General features: G+C 43.0%; 1 protein-coding gene across 1 annotated transcript; it reads left to right on the forward strand.

The window, feature by feature from the left end:
• The first annotated feature begins 1,330 nt into the window (after positions 1-1,330).
• Positions 1,331-12,006, forward strand: LOC119463512 (uncharacterized). The gene is made up of 5 exons (XM_037724352.1): positions 1,331-1,456; positions 2,025-2,096; positions 5,859-6,028; positions 8,069-8,118; positions 11,894-12,006. Exons 1-5 carry the CDS (start codon positions 1,445-1,447, stop codon positions 12,004-12,006), a joined length of 417 nt encoding a protein of 138 aa, XP_037580280.1. The 5' UTR covers positions 1,331-1,444.
• Positions 12,007-20,493: the final 8,487 nt, after the last annotated feature.

The raw sequence follows: 20,493 nt of genomic DNA on the forward strand, positions 1-20,493 counted from the left end.
GCAAAATCATTCTGCCACACAATGCATGTGGCATCTAGGAGTGTTCAGGTCAAATTGAAAATTCTAAGATGAGGCAGAAAATCTGGTTCACTCGGTGTGGACATGTCCGTCTAAGCATGATAGCTCGCGCACTCTAGAATCCTGGGAGGCTTTGCTCCGCAGCGCAGACCACAACGTCCAGCAGGACATCATCGGTCACGCCTTTGCTGCTTCTGTGTCTCAAGCTATTCTGGCCGATGGCTAGGGGTGACGGGGGAGATGGATTTCAGTCTTGACATGCATTTGCTGGTGTTTTTAATAAAGTTGTTCCTTCTCCTCCTCCTCACGATGCAGCTCCTTCATTGAATGAGTCATACCAACGACAACAGACAATACACTACGCAGGCTTACCAACTTTTCAGAATCTTAGCTTTAAATCTAATCCGCGTAACTTTACTAAGTTAAAATGATACCGGAAAACCTTTCCACAAGCAGCTCGCGTTTGAACAACCGAAATGATAACTGCTAACACATTCTGATTATTTTCGGTGTTTCCACTTCACGTGCTACAGTGTTGGCAATGCGCTACACAGTTGCCCAAAGAACTGCCTTTCTGAGAGAGAGAGAGAGAGAGATGAACGACATCTAACAATTTACAACTGTCTTTCTGATAGCTTAGGTCAGACCGCCGTTGATCCGCGGCGAAACTGGTACAGTGTTCTAAGTCATTCAGTGTCCCTCTTTGTTTAATACCTGCGCTGCATATCGCTTGCAATTGACGTACTAGGATATTTTAATAGGATAAGGCTACTAGTAGCCAGTGCATTTTTATGACTCGTGTTATTTACATCACATTGCACATTTTCTGACTCCTATAGTTGCTGCAAAAAGATATACCTTACATGTTTTTCTACAGTAGGTACAATGCTTGGTGTCTTCCTTATAAGCCGTGCTTCACGAACCCGCAATATATATTCCGGCTGAACAACAATAATACAGTTTTTGAGAGTTCATTGCAAAACTTCCAATTGTATCAAAATTGGTTAGCGGCATACTCATGTGGCGAAAAGCAACACAGTTGAAAATACGTACCTGTAGAGTGCAAAACATATGCGACCTCGAGGAACTGAACTTTTATTTTGCATTATGCAAACTATTTAACTACCATTCATCTAAACTGATATAAAATTCAGTCCACAACAAAGGCCTACCATTAGCCTGCTGATATCTGTTCGTGCAAAGAACAGCCTTTGGTTGAAAAGACGTGATTATCGAAACCTACCTTGAAAGAGAAGTTTCTTATCAGCTGGCACCTTGTACATAACTCATCGACGATTGTTTTTCAGAGCTACCAAATAGGAACTCTGAACCTAAGTTGTTTATAGTGGAGACGTGCATTGTGACAAGCACGAACTACACCCGTTCTTTTAACACAACAGAAGAACTCATCATCTACGTCGCAGCTATGCTCAATGCGGTGAGCTGCACTGACTGCGTTTATTAGGTGTATTGATGTTTGGGTATCTTTAAGGAATAAACTTTTACGTAAGTTAATATACTACAATTTTGATTTATGAAGCATTTTACTTAAGAATGTATGTACCAACAGTGAAATAACAGGATTGCACCTTTTTTTTAGTCGACATAATCCTATTTGGATAACCTTTTTTCTGCTGAGAAGATTTATGTCAAACAATGTCGCTTGCCCTACTTCTAATTATTCTTTATGTCTTCTCTAATCATGAGTACCACTAGGAGCCGAAAGGTGCTCCCATTGTAAGGAGCCTTGTGTGTGTGTGTGTGTGTGTGGTTATGAACTACTAATTTATTCGTAAATGGGCAACCTTTATTGTAAGGACGTTCCTATTGGAACCCATATTACCCTGCTGTTTTCTTGAAGTATGGGATAATACCCGTAATAAGAAACTATTGTATAATGTATGCCGGAAGAAATAATAGCAAAATAACCACGATGTCTTTATAGAAACTAAAAATATGGACTATGCAATAGCCCAAAACTAATCAATCTCTATTTTTCATCACAGGCGGCACTGAGATTCTCTGAAATGGTTTGTCCAACAATAAAGTTCCAGCTTAACCAAGTTCTGCAGGTTCAGGTAAGCTATTTTTAATTCAAGGCTGGACTATTAGGGGTAACCTCCAAAAAAAAAGGTTCGAACACTACGACGGTAATAAAATGCGGTCACCACATAGTCAAAGTTAGTCAATGAAGCTGAACGTCAATCACCTGCTGCGAAGATATTTAGTGGCTTCCATAGTGAAGTAGTCAAGTAGTGTTTGCTGGTGGCCTTCCCCGAAATGCTTAGCACAAGAGCTGGGCATGTGAAGTAGCCAGAAAATGGCAGAGTACTGCAAAGGGCATCAAATCCACAATCTATGAGACATTTGTTGAAAGGAAGGATCAGTGTTTAAACTTTTTGTTAATGCTCATTTGTATTTTTTAAGTTATTTCCTGTTTATTGCTGCCTGTATCTGCTATGTCGGCCGTAAATGGTTATGTGTCAACATATTCAGGAATTCCACATTGAAAGCGATGATGCTATTTGGTGGTGGATGTTTGGTCTGCTGCTTAGTTTGTGTACTACGTTACGCCTGCGGTTAAAAGGATGTTATACATCCTACACCATGGCTGTGAGCAGCGCTGGTTCACACTAGCCGGTCTAGATCTTGTACATGTACACATAAACCCACGCAACTGGCTGGGAGGATGCCGGCGTGGTAGTTACTAGTAAATTAGTGCACATGTAATGCGGAAGATGTGGTGTCGCGTTTCACCTGCAGCTTGTTTATGTCATGTATATATAGTCTATGTTACAACAGCGTTGACAGTTGCAATCTCCGATGAAATGTTCAAGCAAGGTTAACTTGCGCCCATCATGAGATCGGTAATACATTGTATATGCACTAAATAGCTGCTATGAAGAAAATAGTTAGCGATGTGGGTCGATCCTGGTAATGTTGAAGTTCGACACACCGCTCCAAATGTCGAGCTGTCACAAGAAAATAACACGAGGAGGTGGCATCGGAGAAAAACGCCAAATGGTTCAGAGAGCTGGCTGACTTTGGATGGAGAGCAGTAGTCGTGCGATGGGGGGCTAATGGTTAGAGCACCGGTTATCTGTGGTGGACGGCAGTGGTTGGATTTCACTTTTAGCCAAACATTTATTCTATTTTTAATAAAGCCAGGAAAGACAGAGTCCTACCTTCCTGCCTACCTGCACCAAACTGCCTATAATCAGGCAAAGAATGCTTCGCATTAAAATCCACCGCCTACCTGCTGCCAATGTACGTAGACAATTGAACATAAAAGATCGACCAGGTACTATCGTACAATAAATTACCATGCAGAGCTCAACACACTTGTCTAGAACTCACTCCTGTGTGCCAAATATCCACAAAAGCTTAACCCGACTACCAGGTTGAGAGAAATCAGTAGATCAATAGAAACTGTAAATGTAGTCACGCAACCTCACATTTAGCGATTTTGTGTCATATGCCATCTTCAGATTCGCCAGCGCAGTCCTGACACCGCGGATCGCGCGTTCTAGAGAAGCGTATTGACCTCTGCACAATAGCACTATTCAGGAAACCAGCCGATTCACGTCATTCCCTCTTGTCTAGGAGCGTGAGGTCCAAACCACGGTATAGACGCCGTGATCCCACAGAGCATCGACGCTTCACTCGCTACCGACGCTGAACAGCTTATTCAATACGCCGAGGATGCTCGTCAACTAGCAGCAGTAAATGTCACGAAGCAGCAGGGTAGAGATGCACAGCGCCACAACCTTCGCCAACGGCAAATGGTAAACCCATCCAGGCGCCCAGGTATGGGTGTGCACTCCCGTGTGCCGCTAAAGATTGCCTGAAAAGCTGCGTAGTTGATACTTTTAGACCGTACAAAGTGTTATGCCGCAACAGTGAGGTGAACGACTAGGACATACCTGAAGTTGCTGCGTCAACGCAGGGTCGGCAGCACCACTCAAGAGATTATCCACGTTGTTTGGCTCATTGGTGCGGGTCAGCACCAACCCTGTACCACATAACATGGGAGTGTACATCATGCAACATAGAAGCCTCTCATACCAAATCTAAATAGAGCTTTAAGGTGTCTTGGGGAGGCGGAATTCGAACCCGGGTACCCACGGTCCGAAGGCGAGCGTCATAGCCACTAGGCTATACACCCTCACTTGTAGCACATGCATATATGGGAACCATATGATTGCGTTATACCAACAATTGTAACAGAACTTGCTATGGGCGAGAGAAAGAGAAAACTAGAGAGAGAGAGAGAGACATTTAAAGAAGGATATATAGAGAAAGAAAGAGAGAGACAGAAAGAAAGAAATGAAACGCTAGCAAAGTGAAAGAATCAACACGTTAGAAATGGTGTCGAAGAGACGCTACGCGTTATAAACAAGCCGACTGAAGCCGCGGCTCTGTAGCCGGCTTTAAGCCAACAGTAATGAAAGGTCCCGTAGATGTCGCGAGAGCTGGGCAAACACGGGAAATTTGAATTTAATTCAGCAAAACCTCCATTGCAGCCATCATGGGAGGAGTGAGAGGGGAGGGGAAGAGCGTGAGGGGTGCTTACGCTTTGGCGTAGTCAAAGACTTACGCCTCGCCTTCGCAAGTCAGCGCTGAGAAAGAAGTTAGCAACAGGACGAACGTTCCTGAGGATCAACGCCATCTTGCCTATAGCTCGCAGTTTTGCCGACGATGCGCTGCGCTTCAATAATTCTGGTAGCAATATGTAAGTGTTAGTTTCCCCTAAGCGTTTTCTCGAGTTATATGTTTACTTTTATGCTTGCACAAATCAACATTTATTGGCCCATTCTTCAAAATATAGATTTCAAGTTGCAACACGACGAGGTTTCCATTTTTTGCTTCCTAATATTTCGCTTCGTTCTTAAACTGAATTGTTTTATGTAACTGTTATAGTGCACGGTTTAGCAGCGGTATTTAATATTAAAGTTTATTTGCCATCCTACATATTAGATGAGAGGGCGGAAAGAAAGAAGTTGCTCACAGGCAGCTTCACCAGCCCACAGCCCCTGTGCTGTAATTATTCATAGCGTCCAGCTGAAGTGATCGCCGCGCTACTACTTTTTACAATTTCGAAGTAGAAAAGTGTTTAATAGTGTGCACAAATGTAGTGCATTGCAACTGATATAAAGTTTTATTGCGATTAGACTGCTTTGGAAACTTAACGTTCACTTAGGAAACTATCTATTTATCTATGTCCCTGGCAGTCTGTCTGGATGTCTATGTGTTTTCCCACCAGCTTGCGTCATTCGGTAGTTCATGGTGAAATGGATACAACTTCTGGCTGCTGCGCTGCGGAAACAGTGTGCGAAACCAACCGTCCGAACTAGTTATGTCACTGGGTACGTGCAGCTCTTTAATGACAAAAGAAAAATATTTACGCTTTATACGGTGCTTGGTGGAAAAGAACACGCGATATATATTTTGAAACAATCTTGTCTGATTATACGTTCACACTAGCGCCACGCGCGTCTTTCGCAGCTGCGTCGATGATAGATGCGGCGTGTTCAGGGATACCGGTTTTGACACGAGAACTTATGATCGCGATCAAGCCCGATCCGGATCAAAATTCTTGGTTGTGATTGGCCCTCTTGCACAAGCTGTGCGTGGGAGATAATCACAACCGAGAAATTTGATCAAGATTGGGCTTGATCGCGTACAAAAGTGCGCCGTGTGACACCCGTATGAAAAGCGTCATAAATGACTTGTTTCCGTGCTGGTAATACGGTACGTCTCTACATAGCTTCAACGCTTATTGCAGTGACGTCGGTATTTATTGTGAGATGGGTTCAGCCGAATTTGTTCCGATTTTCTAGGATGAAAAAATTTTCGGCAACAGCACCTGCGGCAAAGCTAACAATGGGTTTAGGCATCAAAAGGGCACCATCGTCTGCGGCTTTGACGCTGAAGATACGTTAAACAAGACGATAGATTATGTAAACGCATGTGAAGTTGTACCATGCGATATTGTTTACCACATTACCAGGTACGTTTTCTTTACATTCATTTATTTGTCGCTATCACGTTTAAGGAGTTCTCACAAAGTTTTTTTTATCATCCTTAAGAGTAGTTAGGGGCAAGCCTGCATCGAGGCTAGGCCTTTCAGCATTAATATGGAATTCCCGTCGAAGTGGATATATTGTGACCCTCATTTAGCGTATTGATTAAGAAGAAAGGAGCCTGAAACATCAGTGTGTTGAGCAGAACGCCCTCTTTAATAGATTCCGATGTAATGCAATGCTTTGTATCTTTCAGTTGCAAAAAGTGTTGCGCGTACAAGGCATTTGAAAGTATGTATACGTTTCACCTGCATATAGTGCGTTGGCTCTGTGCAAGGGAACATTACATTGAATTAGCACTGCACGGAGTATAATGCATGCGCATCCATGGAATAAATTACTTCATCAATGTGTACCGGTGACTGGCGATTTTATTCAGCGCAATGATATTGAATCCTCAACTGGCCCTCTAGTCACCGGAAGACGTGAAATACTGTGAAGTTCATATTTATCAACAAATTCACCGTCCCGATATATTCATAGAGTGCTAATATTTATATAGCCATATAATAGCCTCACCGAAGACAGAAGATGCGTACTGCAATACACAAAATGGCATATAGTTCTGTTGAAACTTACCGACATGACTGTGACGTCAGCATTGAATATACTGACGCCTTGTGTAATGAACCATTGTTTAAAAAAGGCACTACTTCGAAATATAGGACCCTTGAAGTAAAGAAGGAATGTTTATTCAGATGGGACTGTCGCACTGGCATGCGCTGCTTGTTTACCATAAAATCCGAACAAAATAACCAATAACTGCATTGTGACCTTGCTGCTGCCTTGGCTAATCTAAACATAATTCAATCTGCAAGCTACGCATCGTGTCCGTGTGCAGCGGTGGATGAGGACATAGCTGTGCGCGTGTTACTAGATCGCATACAAAAAGCAAATGCGGCAGCTATGCTGCAAATAATAAGGCGTGGGTGAGCACCTTTTGCCAGCTGGGGAACACTTAGACAATCGTGCAGCCTTACGAAAACAGCTTTTGTCGCAGTGAAATACTTCTTTATTTCTGCAGACAAGGGGTCAAAATATTAGAGACGATTGTTCTCAGGATGCTTTGAATAAAGTTCTTCGTATCCGTATCCCTAGGCATGGTGACTCCCATATGTTGTTTTGTGTTTTTTCCCTTTTATGTGGGCTTGCGATACCACGGAAACACACGAATAATACTTATTTGATAAATATTTCCTTTATTTTGAAAGCAAACCTATATTTCTCTATATGTGAAAAGCAGTAGGCAGAGGGGTACTTTTTTCAATCCCTCTAATCAGACCCCTCGATTATCACAGATCTAGATGGCTTCGAGAAAGTCAGCGAGATGAAATTCACGTGCCATGCAGAGCAGCATCATAAATACTACGCGGTCGCGGGAAACGTGCTTACGTGTTCGAAGTGTGTGTTCACACGAATAATGATCAGTGAAATGTGAAAATTGCACTGATGTAACTGCAAAATTATCAGTTAACATGATGTCGCACTCGTTCTGCTAAATGTTAAATTTTGTCGCAGTCGTCACTTTATTACACAGAAAAGTTTATTGTGTTGCCCAAGAAAACGGCTTTTTTATGTCAATTTATGTTTTATTACCTGCAGCTAAATTTGCCTCTACCTTTTAAATTACTCCAGGTAAAGAACAGTGTATCAAGACTTATACCATAGACACCTTTTGAAGAAGAATGTGTGCATTAAAACATCCAAGAGGTACTTTGCCATCACCGCAATACTCAATAAAATAATTATTTAAAGGAACTCAGAAGTAGGCCACGATTTCATTTATACTGTAGGAAGAATCACAATAATTTTCGCAAAACTCAATAATTTTGTTGATCCTGTTGGGCTGGCTGTGACGTTATTTGTTAATACCAGAATTTGGCTGCAAGAAAGTCTATAATGTTGCTTGTAAAATATGAAAAACAATCTTTTGTCGAACCTGATTCCAACCACATCTTCCATTCTAGTGCAGAACTTACATTCGTCGTAAATGGCACGTTTTCTACCGACATCACAGGTAAGCCGACGCATTTGCGCGCTAGCGTCCTGAAATATACTTTACATATTTATAAGGAAGCCTGTTTTGCGATATAGGGTACGTCACAAATTTGTGAGGAAGCGGCAAGTATTTATTGTGACTAATACCTATACACTATCTCAGTATTTCCTTGCAGCACTGTGGAAGCTGCAGGACTGCTTAGCCAATAAGAAGACCGAATAACCCTCCAGATCATTCCAATCGCGTCGCCTGCGGAACGTCTCCTTGCTATCCTATCGATAGAATCTCTACGTTTGGTGGGTTAGCGTAGTAGACGTTTTGGCGTTGTAACCATAGGCTGCGTCTACGCAAATACGACAGGGGTCCCTCTCTTCACCAGATGCGCGTTATAAAAAGTTTCTTACAGCCTTATTCGCCAGCCGCGAGCCTGAACGCCCTTATAAATGTTCGCTCCCTCCGGGTCGTCTGGTCGGCGTATATTTGGCGTTTGCTCTCCAGCGTCATCTCGTACCAAACAAGAGAGGAGTGGTACCTTATTAATGCAGCTAGCAAATGCGCTCAATAGCATTCCGCATCGTCAATAAATAAGCAGTTTTAATGCTGCGGCACGATCTGAATAGCCTGACTCCGCCCTCGCCCCTCCCCACCGGCACCAAGCTTGACTTTAAACGACTTTAACGGCTCCGTGCCACCTCTGCAGTCCTAGCAGAATCAAAACAAGCAGCTGATCACAAGTGTAATTGCAAAGAATACGTAATGCGTTGCCCTCGGCGAGATATGAGACTGAGGGTCGCAGATGTTACCATCTATTGACCCTATTCGCGACGATTCTGTTTGCGCCGCCATGTTTGACCACGTGGCGACGCGTTCATTACTTGCCTCCGCGGCCTCCTTGTTTACAATGGATGGAGAATGAAGCCCGGTGCGGCGCAGAAAACCTCTGTATTGGCGGATATTGTGGACGGTGACTGAGTCTACACGAAGCTTTGATCACAGCTTCAGAGGACATGTAAGCGCTTTCTGAGCTCATAATGCCTTTTCCAAACGGGGCGAGCAGTGTATACGGGGCTTGTACTAAAGTTGGTGCTAGAAATATATTCCGATCTGTCCAACCTTTCCGCTTATGAATTAAATAAGGAATAGAGTGTTTTGCTCTTTGGTATTTATTTGGCAAACACTTTGAAGTAGCGGCTTGTCATGTTGCTGGCTCAGTAAAGTTCTTCAGTGTGTTTATTTTCTGCCTAATCTCTCGCGGCAGTGCTTAATTTCGACAGATTTGTTCTTGCTGTGCACAAGGGCTTGGAACATAGATGTTTTGTCATTTGTAATAGCTTGTAGCAAAGGCGTGTTATCGATAGTCGTTCGCTTACTCTGTGGACCGCCACAAAACATTCAGCTTCGACCATTCATGTGCTGTCGGTGTAGTCGCCGTCACCCATGCTTCGGTGCATTGATTGAAGTGTGCGCTGATTCACTTATCCATGATACGTGGGCGGTAGAGAGGGTGTACGTTTGCTTGTGAGTAGGGATAGATGCGCGTAGACAACGTGCATAAAACTTACTGTGTCAGGAAGCGGCGCTACTCTCTTTGCCATTGTTTAAAGAGCAGTGCCCAGTCTTGCCGATGTTCTGGGGTTGAAGTCCTTTCCTCGGAAGTTAGCGATACACCTCTGGCGTATAAGTGATTTTTTTATAATCAGGAAAAGGCCGTGTATCGCGAAGGCCCGGCAACTAAGGCAGTCCTGAAGTAGCAGCGGTCCATGAACTCGGTCACACAGATTCATTCTATTTCATAATAGGCGAGTAACTATTTCTGCAGCCGACTACGGCACGTTTCTTCACTCTGCCGCTCCACATCTTGCAGCATAAAAAGAGCACAGTGCATCAGCAAACACCCAGTTTGATTTCTGACAGCTGATGGCACTAAAACAGGGCAGACGTTTTAACTGTTTCTTATCCGTGCGCTTCCGCTAAGGCAACGGGCGGCATCCGCCGACAGCGCCATCTCGTTCCTCCAGAGCAAACTGCCTCGCGAAAATCGTCAATATCTTGCTGTCAGGGTGGGGAAGGCGAGTAACAAGCACGAACGTTGCTGGAAGCGGGCCGTCTGGTCTGTATGGGTGCTGCAATGTATCTATGTTCTCACGGTTAAGGTGGCTATTACAGTAAGCGGGTGGTTATCATCACCGTAATTTTCGGTATGAGACATGCATGCTCACACAGCCTAGCATACCACGTATTACTCTAACGTATTATGCACAGAAAAAAATAGGGCTCTATAAATCGCAAATGATCTGTCAGTTACGCTGAACTAAACTCAAGGGTTAAGAATATTAACATGTCTACACGTCGTACTTTCCGTAGTACTGCAACTTAGTTGCAAGTTTAGTAATTTAAATCCCTCCGGAAAGAATACTTTGCCATTTATGTAACATATGCGCAAATACCCACGCTCCATGCATCCGAATTCACTTTCAAATACCTTGCTGTCGCTTTGCTACTACAACTATCTTGCATTTTCCCAGAAAACTGTTAGTCAAAAGCCTTCAGGAAACAATGCATTGCGAGAAAAATGCAATCTTAAGCAGATATTAAAGCCTTTTTTAGCATCTTCATCTTTCTCAACGGCAACCTCGAGATGGGTGCTCAGCAACAAAAGCTCAAGTTCATCAGTTCTGTTTCCCCTCTTTCGCGGGACTGCTGTTACCAAAATGCTTAACGTCTTTTTAATTTAAAAAATTAAGTTTTTTCAATAAATTATTTTGAAATCTCTCCACTGACCAACTCAGGGCCGTAGTTCATAGTAAGCATTTTCAAGTAACAAAATAATTCTACAATACTTCTAAGGGAAATGTTCTGAGACTTTTCAGCAAATTAGGTTCAATAAAACGTAATTAGACATAAGCAGTCAACAGACGCCACCTAGAACTCTTGTATATTGTAATATGATTGTAAACGCTGCAGACTAAATTATTCAGCATTCAATCCGTATACCGTATTACCGTAAATATCTGTATACCATACGCGTGTAACTGCAAAGTAATAAGCGTACCTGTGCTGTCTAAATTTGGGGTTTCTAACGTTCGTTTTTCGCGTTTCGCATTACTACTGCATATTTAAATTTTCTAACAATAAATAACAGCGTTTGGTTACGTTTGTAAGCGCAATAATAAGACGTTATATTTCAAAAGTAATTCACGTCTGCGTGTATCAAAGGTCGACTGAAACCTGAATGGAGTGCTTTCAAAAAAGACGGTTTTTAGAATTTATAATCATTTGTGTCATATGAACTGACAATTTAACAGTAGTGGAGGCGTGAAGCAAATTCATATAATGCAGAAGCTTCTATATATTGGTATGATATTATGGCACTTATTTGTAACACATTGGAGCTTCAGGAATTCGTCTACCATATACTGAATATTGTTTTCCCATGAGCGCAAACGCTTTCCCAAATAAGAGCGGTATGTCGCTCACCTTCAAATATTGCGTGTACAAGTTTACGTATAACCATTAAAAATTGTATTTGAAATCATTCTGCACTTTAGTGTGGTAAGCTAGTTCGCTACTCAGTTTCTATGAAACTGTTCTCAAAGGCAGCCACTGTCTTCTAGTAAAATATAGCGACTCAATCTATGTCGTGTAAAATAGTACTTTAAGCTACCAATGTAAATTACTATCGCGTAGGTCTATTTATGCGCATACCTCACACAATTAGACATTTGTGCTGTGTGGTTCCTTCTCCACGCAGTTGAAACAAAAGAATTCTCGTAAACCTATTCAAAACTTACAGGTTTGGCCACAATTGGTGGTGCGTGTACAGACCAAAGATTTGGCGTGGGAGAAGACAAACCTCACACGTACCTCGGACTTATGACAATGGCGCATGAATTCGGGCATTTGTGAGTATTGAAAAGTAACGGTGTGCAATAAATCAAGAAAAACGTTTCATTGCAGACCCATTCAGGTGGATATTTAGTAAATCAGTAAATTTGTATTCTGTGACTGACAAGTACAATTTTAAAATATACATAGGGTTTTATTGTGAATCTAAGAAAAGCTTTAGACATCTCAAAATTTATTCCTCGGACTGGATTGCTCAAGTAAGTGGCGATTACTTGCACGAGAAGTCAAAATTAATAAAATACTATTGACCACAATCTCCAAATGAATATTGATGTTCTTGCTTTATGGCGCCTGTTAAAATGTAGAAATTGAATTCTCTGACTTCTGCATTCAACAAATTTGAAAGATGATACCAGTTTTCAGATATGCATTCCAATATCATGTTACCGAATTCCCTGGCGTTCCACCTATTATTGCGCTTCAGTGCACAAAACTACAAGCTAACTGCAACAATAGTGCGTTTTTTAACAAAAAGTTTGACCGTTCTCGAAATGGGAGCTGGGTTCAAACTTAGGCCGAAAGAGATATGCCTTGAGTATTTATTGGCTCCAATTGGCATAGTCCGGTCTTCGCTTTGAAGTTAATAGGTAAAGATTGAGAAGAAAATTATTGGTCAATGATCCATGATGCATTTGGTTTCTTTTACAAGTGTTGTCCACCTCTTTCTGCAATCCAGCTAAGGAATACATTTCTGCTCTAGTTCACAATATATAGAGGGCGTCCCAGCTATCACGCAGCACGATTTAAAAAAGAGGAACGGCGTTACGCGAAGCAAACCTAGTGCGCATTGTTTACAATACATTGGAGTAGCCACCAGTAATTTTTTCGTTGCTGAGATTTAATTAGCTAATTGTAATTAATTATCTAACTCGAGAAGTACTGCCCTAATTATCAAAGTGTCAATGAGAAGATTGTAGATCCACATGAAAAACTCCCGATGCAGCTTTCTGTTGCTCAATACTTGCTACATAAATATGTTTTTCCGAGTGTGAAAGAAGCTCGCGAATACACGCAGAATTGCAACGCTACTGGCCGCGCGTGCAGAATTGCCGCGCGTGTGGTTCGGGCTCCTCATAAAATTAATTCATTATTTCACTACCGGAGTAATTTATTCTAATGAAATAACTGAGCCATAACGCGACAGGCATATTTGGTAGTTTGCGTGGCACTTTGCGGCCTACACCAAGTCATAGTGATGACCTGTTTCCCGTATTCAAAGGCAATAGGAGGTAATTCGCTCTGCAACAACAAACAGTTGTTCACAACATGGCCTTGAGGGCCACAGTCGTTATCAGCGCTCCTGTCCCATAGTCGGTTGTTTGCTATGCTTGATGTCATTCCTTCAAATGTCGCCGTCATGCTGCCACTGGTGTAGTCACGCTGGTGCCAGAGTAGTTGCAATCACTGTCGCACCATGCTCATCGTCATACCACCTTCGCTGACGCCGACATTGAATTCTCTGTCTTCACTGAGCACAGTTTGGGTACTTCGCACAGTACTGAAGCAGGTATTCACAATGCTGAGGACGTTGGCAGGTGTTAGATGAGTTGCTGCTGTTGCACTTAATGAGTTAGTAGTTCGAAAAATTATTGAATTCTGCAATTCAGGGTGAAGTAATAATTTACCTACATTTGAAACCAAGTAAAACAGTATTTCATACAGACACTGAGCGTAATGCGAATGCGAAGGTATAACAACCCATTAATACTCGCACAGGTGAATTCTGCACGTACCCCTGAACGTGCACAAAAAATGGTGCTAGAGCTTATAGGCAATAATATAGCTACAATAGCGATTCACTGGTGTGACAACTTCTCCTATGCAATACCGTCTCCAACTATCCTGCGAGTCTGTACGTATTCGAACTTTAGGTTTGCAGGGATTCTGGTGGTACTATTTTTTTACCTCTTGTCTAATTCAACGCAGCACGAGATTCTGTTTTACGTTTCCAGGCTAGGGGCCTACCATGATGGCTCCTCAGAAGCACAGGCTTGTCCTGCGGCTTTCGGGAACCTAATGAGTACTCTGGACAGAGGAATACTTAACAGATCCAAGCTGTCGCCCTGCAGTCAGAAAGCAATACGAACTTTTGTAAGGTAAACTTGTGTTTCTTCAGTAAAACAAATTAGTCGTAGCAAAGCTGTACCATGCCTGAACTGGCGAAGAAACCAACATTGCGTTCAGTATTGCGGAAAAGGGAAAAATTTGCTATGACGTGCTTTTTTTGAGGATCACCGAAACGCTGCACAAGGACCGCGATCAAAAACAAGACAGGTAGCAACAATCTACACGCGATTTTCGCACGTTTATGGAGCAGAAACAAAACATTGTGCCTGAAATATTGGCACGCATACTTGGTTTGCCTGTAGCCGGTGAAATACGGTAACCGTAGAATGTTTTCATATTACTGTTATTACGAAAATATTTGAGTCTCACCACTCACCAGTTCTTGTTGTGTATTGCTGTATTCCGGCCGGCAAGATTACTAGGATAAATGTTCGATACTATATCATACATCAAAGGACTTTGCGCAAACGTACACCATTTTCGATACACCTATTTCATCTCCCTCGCCTACGTTTTTTGTAAAGAACCTGGCGCTTTTAAATACGTAAGTATTTCTATGGTTGCCCAACGAGAAAAGTGTACTTGCGTCCGTCCGCCCGCCCGTCCGTGCTTCGCATAATACAATCCCTTTCAAGATAGAGCCAGCAGCAATGCTTTTGCCAATTATGGAAAGAGGCAACGACGAACGCGCGAGCAGTGGCACGAGCCGAGAGGCAATGTGGGAATGTTCGCATGATCTGTGGCATCGGAGCAGGCTGTAAAAGACGACCACGACTAACGCGCGAGCATTGCCAGGAAAGCGTCTCTGAGACCTTATAAAGTGTGAAATCCAGTACGCCCTAGGCAAATTCTGGAGTACCCGTGGCTTCGGATGGGTACGTCATCAGCGCGCCTGGCACCGCTACCTTCAGTAGTGCTGAAGAGTGCCTGGTTGTATTTTCCAAGGAAAAAAGTTGGCTGTGGATTAGCTCTGGTTAAACCTAGTCGAGTTTCGATAGCTACAGACCCCCGTCTGCGCTTATAGGCTTCGCTTGTAGTTCAGACATGTTGCTATTAACTTAGTGGTTTCCCACTAGGACTAAGAAAGGAGAGACGTTGTGGTCAACCATCGGGTAAAACTGTATTTTTCACACCAATGGATGCGCGTCTATGATCCGTAAAGCAATGGGCTTTTGTGGCGACATCATCAATGGCATAGTTAGACACATGAAAGTGGCGGTTGCCATGCAACGGCGGACGCGCGCCTGTAGGAGCGGTGGCCGCGCGGCGACCACGACGAGCTGAGTCGCCGGAGAAATCGAGGCTTGTGGTGTGAAGTCACCGTGCGGCCACGGCTCAAAGTGCGGCGACGGCGAAGAGGCGATAACCTGGCGTAATGTAGCTATCGCTACAAAACAAAATCTCGTGAAATACGCTAAATATGGAATAGATGCGCACCCGCACGCCAATACAGAAGCGCCTCCAAGCAACTTTAGGAAGACATACGGCTGCATTCGTTTACTGCCGCATCGTACAAGGCTTCGTTATGTAGGATGGCTCGAGAGGTTTCGCGACCTAATTAGCGTGGTGACGATAAGGCGTCAGCATCTGCGGAAGCAAGAATGTTAGTCCTCGATCATGACGCACTCGGGATAGCTTTAACCTGCGTGTATCTTGAAACAAAACTACAAATAAATTCAAACAATCAATAAAAAAACAATGCGCAAAAAACAGTCCCAAGTACGCCATCAGGGTTTCCCGGCTTAGAAATATACCTCCCCCCCCCCTCCCAACCGCTCCGCTACGCTTATCAATGCGTCAACGGCGTGTTCTCATGATGCCATAACCATCACATAGCGTGAAGGGCTGTATCGAGCTGCCACCGCGAGGAAATGCGCGTATCCGTGGCTATTCGCTTGGGAGCGCTTGAGTAGCGGCGCGCGAGCGCCTATATATTTCGTATTTTTGATGTTTCGCGCGCTTTTGTTTTTTCTCGGAAAAACCATTGAGGCACAGCTGATCACGAAGCAAATGCTTGATTCGGAGGTTATTTGAGGTGCCCTACAACTTTGTAATTCATGTTTGCGATTCAAGTAATATTTAGAAAGTTAACTAATTGAAGTCAATTGTTTAATTATACGTTATGAAAAAAAAAATACTGGCTGTAAGTACACACGACTACGGCTATTATGCAGTCAGGTACGATTTCTGTACAGCTCTCGGGTTTGAAAAAAATCATGCTCCAAGTAAACTGGGACACCCGGTAGATCCACAATCACTAAATGGACCAAGATGCTCTTTTTAATTACAGAGGCTTTATTTACATGTGGAGCACAATTGGTATTGAAGCCAAAAACTTACGAAATATCAGTGTTTTCATAAAAAAGCTGTCATAGAAATCTTGTAATTGTGGATAATCGCTCCACTGAATTTCCTGACCTCATTCAATATCCAAAAAAGGCGAACACGCGGCTCCTGCTTGAGCCCGGCCGTAGCTCCATTTGTGCCCCGCTGAGCGCATGGGTGGACCATGCTCCCTATCTTGTCTGCGGTGTGGCAGCGTGGCATTTTGTGGCAGCTCGAACGGCTGGGTGAGCCGAGATGGCTAGTAGCTTCATGTGCGCAGTATGGCAGCGCAGCCAGCTGCCCGCTGCTGGCGCTCTTCATCACGCCAGCGTTGTGACAGCGAGTGCTCGTGGTCATGGAATGAGATATGTTCATGTTGGTCGTTGAGCGAATAACCCTGTGCCCGTAGTACAATTCGTAAGAAATTGTTCACTGCAATTTATACGGCCGATAAATCTGTCAACCATACTTTGTACAAATGTCTAATACTTTGCTCTCTATCAATGCTTCCCCTGTCGGGTGAAACTGCGACTTCTTTTTGTCTCACGATGACGGCATGCTGTATCAAAGTTGTTCCGTGAAAAAATAACAATAGAATTGCCTATTTTCAATTGTATTTCAGCAATATAATTAAAAGCAACTAAATGTAAGCTAAACAAGAAAGAATAGATACAGCACGGAAGCACTTCACAGAGAAATTCGTTCCGCAACATCAGGGAAGCATAGATGCTATAGACCAAGCTCTCGTGGGCACCACCTAATTGCTGACTCGTTGGCTCTTCTATATTCGATCTCGGTATGCTTGCACTGTCTGTCTGTTTACGATGGCTGCATAGGACGCCGGTATGAATCAGCAAAACACTATTTTCACTGTGAACTACACTGACGGGGAGAACATCAGACAAATATTTCGTGTGATGGTTAATAGGAAATCTATCAAATGTCGTATATAAATCCTTTTTTACGCTTTATGCCAAGTGCAAATGGTTCGAGCCGCGTGGAATACTCGCAATAAAAGGCACGGCTAGAATTTGTACTCTAAGGCAAAGTAGACCAAGCTTGCCCCTAGATAAACCAAGGAAGTGTTATGTGCCCTTTGTTTTCTTTCGTCACCCGCGAAACACTTTGAATCCGCAAATAGTCAGGTTGTATTGCTCCTAAATGTTTCTTAGTCTTATACTTAATAGCGCATGAAAAGGGACGATGCACGGATGGACGACGCGGACACAGCGCTATGTCCGCGTCGTCCATCCGTGCCTCGTCCCTTTTCATGCGCTAATAAGTATAAGACATGGAATACCAACTCGCCCAATCTTAGCCCAATGTTTCTTAGTGCGATGTGATCTCATTACATACTTCCTGCCTAATATTGGGTGAGTCTGCCCAGAGGCGGTATATTAGTTGTTGGTGCACATCAGGCATAACTTTGACGTTATGTAGTTTTGTACTAGCTTGTAGCAAAGCGATTAAGCTGTGGGTCGTTATTATAGATTTAGGTTTCAAGTATTCGTATATTTGTGGCATAGTTATTCATCAAAACAACAATATACTTTATTAGGAATTATACCCAATGAGCACCATCCGATATTGAGTGATACGCAATCATGCATGCACTAATTTGTTATCATGAGTTAGAGAAGAGGATGTGAGTTTCAGGGCCTTCTTCTACAGCGAAACCTTCGTTTGCAATAGGTGGTGCTTAGATAATGAAGTGAAGCTTTTTTTGCGACCCCTTCATTACCCTCATGACCGCGGCTGCTCGATGCCGCTGGATTTCTACCAATTTTCTCATCAAAATCTCAGCAATTTTCTCAGCACTCTGGCAGCGGCAGCGGTGGCATAAGCACATCTTCTAATCAAGCGACCAAAAACGCCGGGACCGCCATCTATCCAACTGCACTGCCCAACCTCGGATTTATCAGTTTCATCAGGGGTGGCGTTTTTCTCGGACAGCTGTTGGCACGAACGCACTCAGGCAGCGGCAGCGGTGGCGTAAGCACATCTTATAATCAAGCGTATGTGGAATCTTTGCAGGTGGGTTGATCTTTTCACATTACCTTAAGCACAGGAAGTGATATTATTTTTATTACCGCTGCTGCTGCTGCCAAGAGTGCTTCGGGCCATGAAAGTTGTTTTGTGAGTGTGTTGCCGTTTTGGAACAGTCGACCACTGAAATTGTACCAGTTAATCATGCCTTGTATCACAGTTACACTAGCCATGTCTAAGGATTTGAGTAAACTCATTGAGGAATTAAAACGTGACATAAAACAGGAGATCCGAGAATCGCGTGAAAGTTTCGAGCGAGACCTCAGGAGGCATATCAGAGAAATCAAGTCTAGCCTTTCCCTCATAAATACGTGTTATGAAGATATGAAGGCCTCCTTAAACGATGTACGAAAGGAAAATGTAGAACTCAAAACAGCGGTGAAAGTGTTACAGGATGAACGTGATGTTCTTCGCGCTGGTGTTAAGGAACACGAGAGCAGGCTCGTTCAAACCGAACAGTACTCCAGGCGACTCAATGTGGAGGTAAAGGGCGTTCCGCACTCACCGAACGAAAGTGTGCTAGAAATAACTAAGAAACTTGCAATAGCCATTGGAGCACCTCTTGTGGACGGGGACATTGAGGCGTGTCATCGTGTTCGATCTCAGGATGGAAGTGAAGCATCGAATATAATCATACAGTTCACGCGCCGTGAAAAACGTGAAAAACGGGACAGTTTCCTACAGAGAGCAAGGAAACAAATGGTTACTTCAGCCGATCTCGCGTTTGGTTCTCATGTTCCAGTATATGTGAACGAGCACTTGTGCCCAGCACTTAAACGTCTGTTCGGAATCGCGAACGCCAAACGGAGAGAATGTAGCTGGAAGTACATCTGGTCGTCTAATGGGAAGATTTTTGTCCGGAGGTCGGACGCGTCGGATGTCGCATTCATTGCCCACATTGAAGAGTTGTCGAGAATCGGTTAATTCTTCTTTCTCTGGTTCTAATTTATGGTACAGATCAACATCGGCTTTCTGCCGACCGACATTAAAGAATTAGTGTTAACTAACAAACCACGTTTTTCACTTTTTCATCTTAACACCCGCTCCCTCTCAAACAAAGAAGATGAGATTGAAACAATGCTCGAAACATTTGGGGCACCGTTTGATGTAATAATGTTTACAGAAACTTGGTATACAGAACAGTTATGCACTTTTCAGCTTCCTGGATACCGGTCCTTTTTTCGCCATCGTACTGAAAAGAAGAGAGATGGCATTGGGTATTCTTGTAAAGAAACATATTGAATGCGAAATCATTGATGAATTGACCGCCATAACTGCTGATTATGAGGTCCATAGCTTGCGCAGCGGGAGTACAGTGTTCTCTGTTTGTTATCGACCACCTTGAGGAAGTGCACAGCGCTATGTTTCCTTTATTGATAGTTTTCTTGCATATGGCAATGCTCATAACCTGGACACAATTTTAGGAGGAGATGTAAATCTGAATTCGTTGGTTTCTACGAATATTTCAAATGAGCTTCAGACAATCATATCAGCAAATGGCTTCATAAATGTAATAACAAGGCCAACGAGAGTTACACCTACATGCGAATCTTTGTTGGATATATTTATAACAAACATGAATAGTGACCTAATTATTGGAGATGTGACTATCACTTACATTGCTGATCATTTTGGTATATTCATGTTAGCACGCAAGAACTGCAGCATATCGAAAACACCAAAGGAACAACATTTCACTCAAGTAATCACGCAACGACAACTTGAGCGATTCCGCAGCTCCATCAGTCAGCAGACATGGGAAAGTACTTATGAATCTAATGATAGTGATATGGGCGTAAAACAATTTTATAGATACCTTTAGAATATATATCATGAATGATTTCTATTGAAAAACGTACGGAAACCGAGCAAGGCACGAAAACCCTGGGTGAATCATGATATATTACAAATGAGAAGGCACAAGAATGACTTGTATGCACATTTTGTGAAAACAAAGGATCTTGAGGTACTAAAAGAATTTAAAGCATACCGCAATAAACTTACATCTATGCTGAAGACGGCAAAAGAGAACTACTATATTAGCATATT

Source organism: Dermacentor silvarum, chromosome 9, assembly GCF_013339745.2.
Source record: "Dermacentor silvarum isolate Dsil-2018 chromosome 9, BIME_Dsil_1.4, whole genome shotgun sequence".
NCBI classification, from domain to species: domain Eukaryota; kingdom Metazoa; phylum Arthropoda; class Arachnida; order Ixodida; family Ixodidae; genus Dermacentor; species Dermacentor silvarum.

Bases quoted from the DNA above. Each gene is read 5' to 3' on its own strand.
- LOC119463512 (XM_037724352.1), top strand. The intron at 2,097-5,858 runs GTAAGCTATTTT...CCGATTTTCTAG, and splicing joins ACCAAGTTCTGCAGGTTCAG to GATGAAAAAATTTTCGGCAA. The intron at 6,029-8,068 runs GTACGTTTTCTT...CTTCCATTCTAG, and splicing joins ATTGTTTACCACATTACCAG to TGCAGAACTTACATTCGTCG.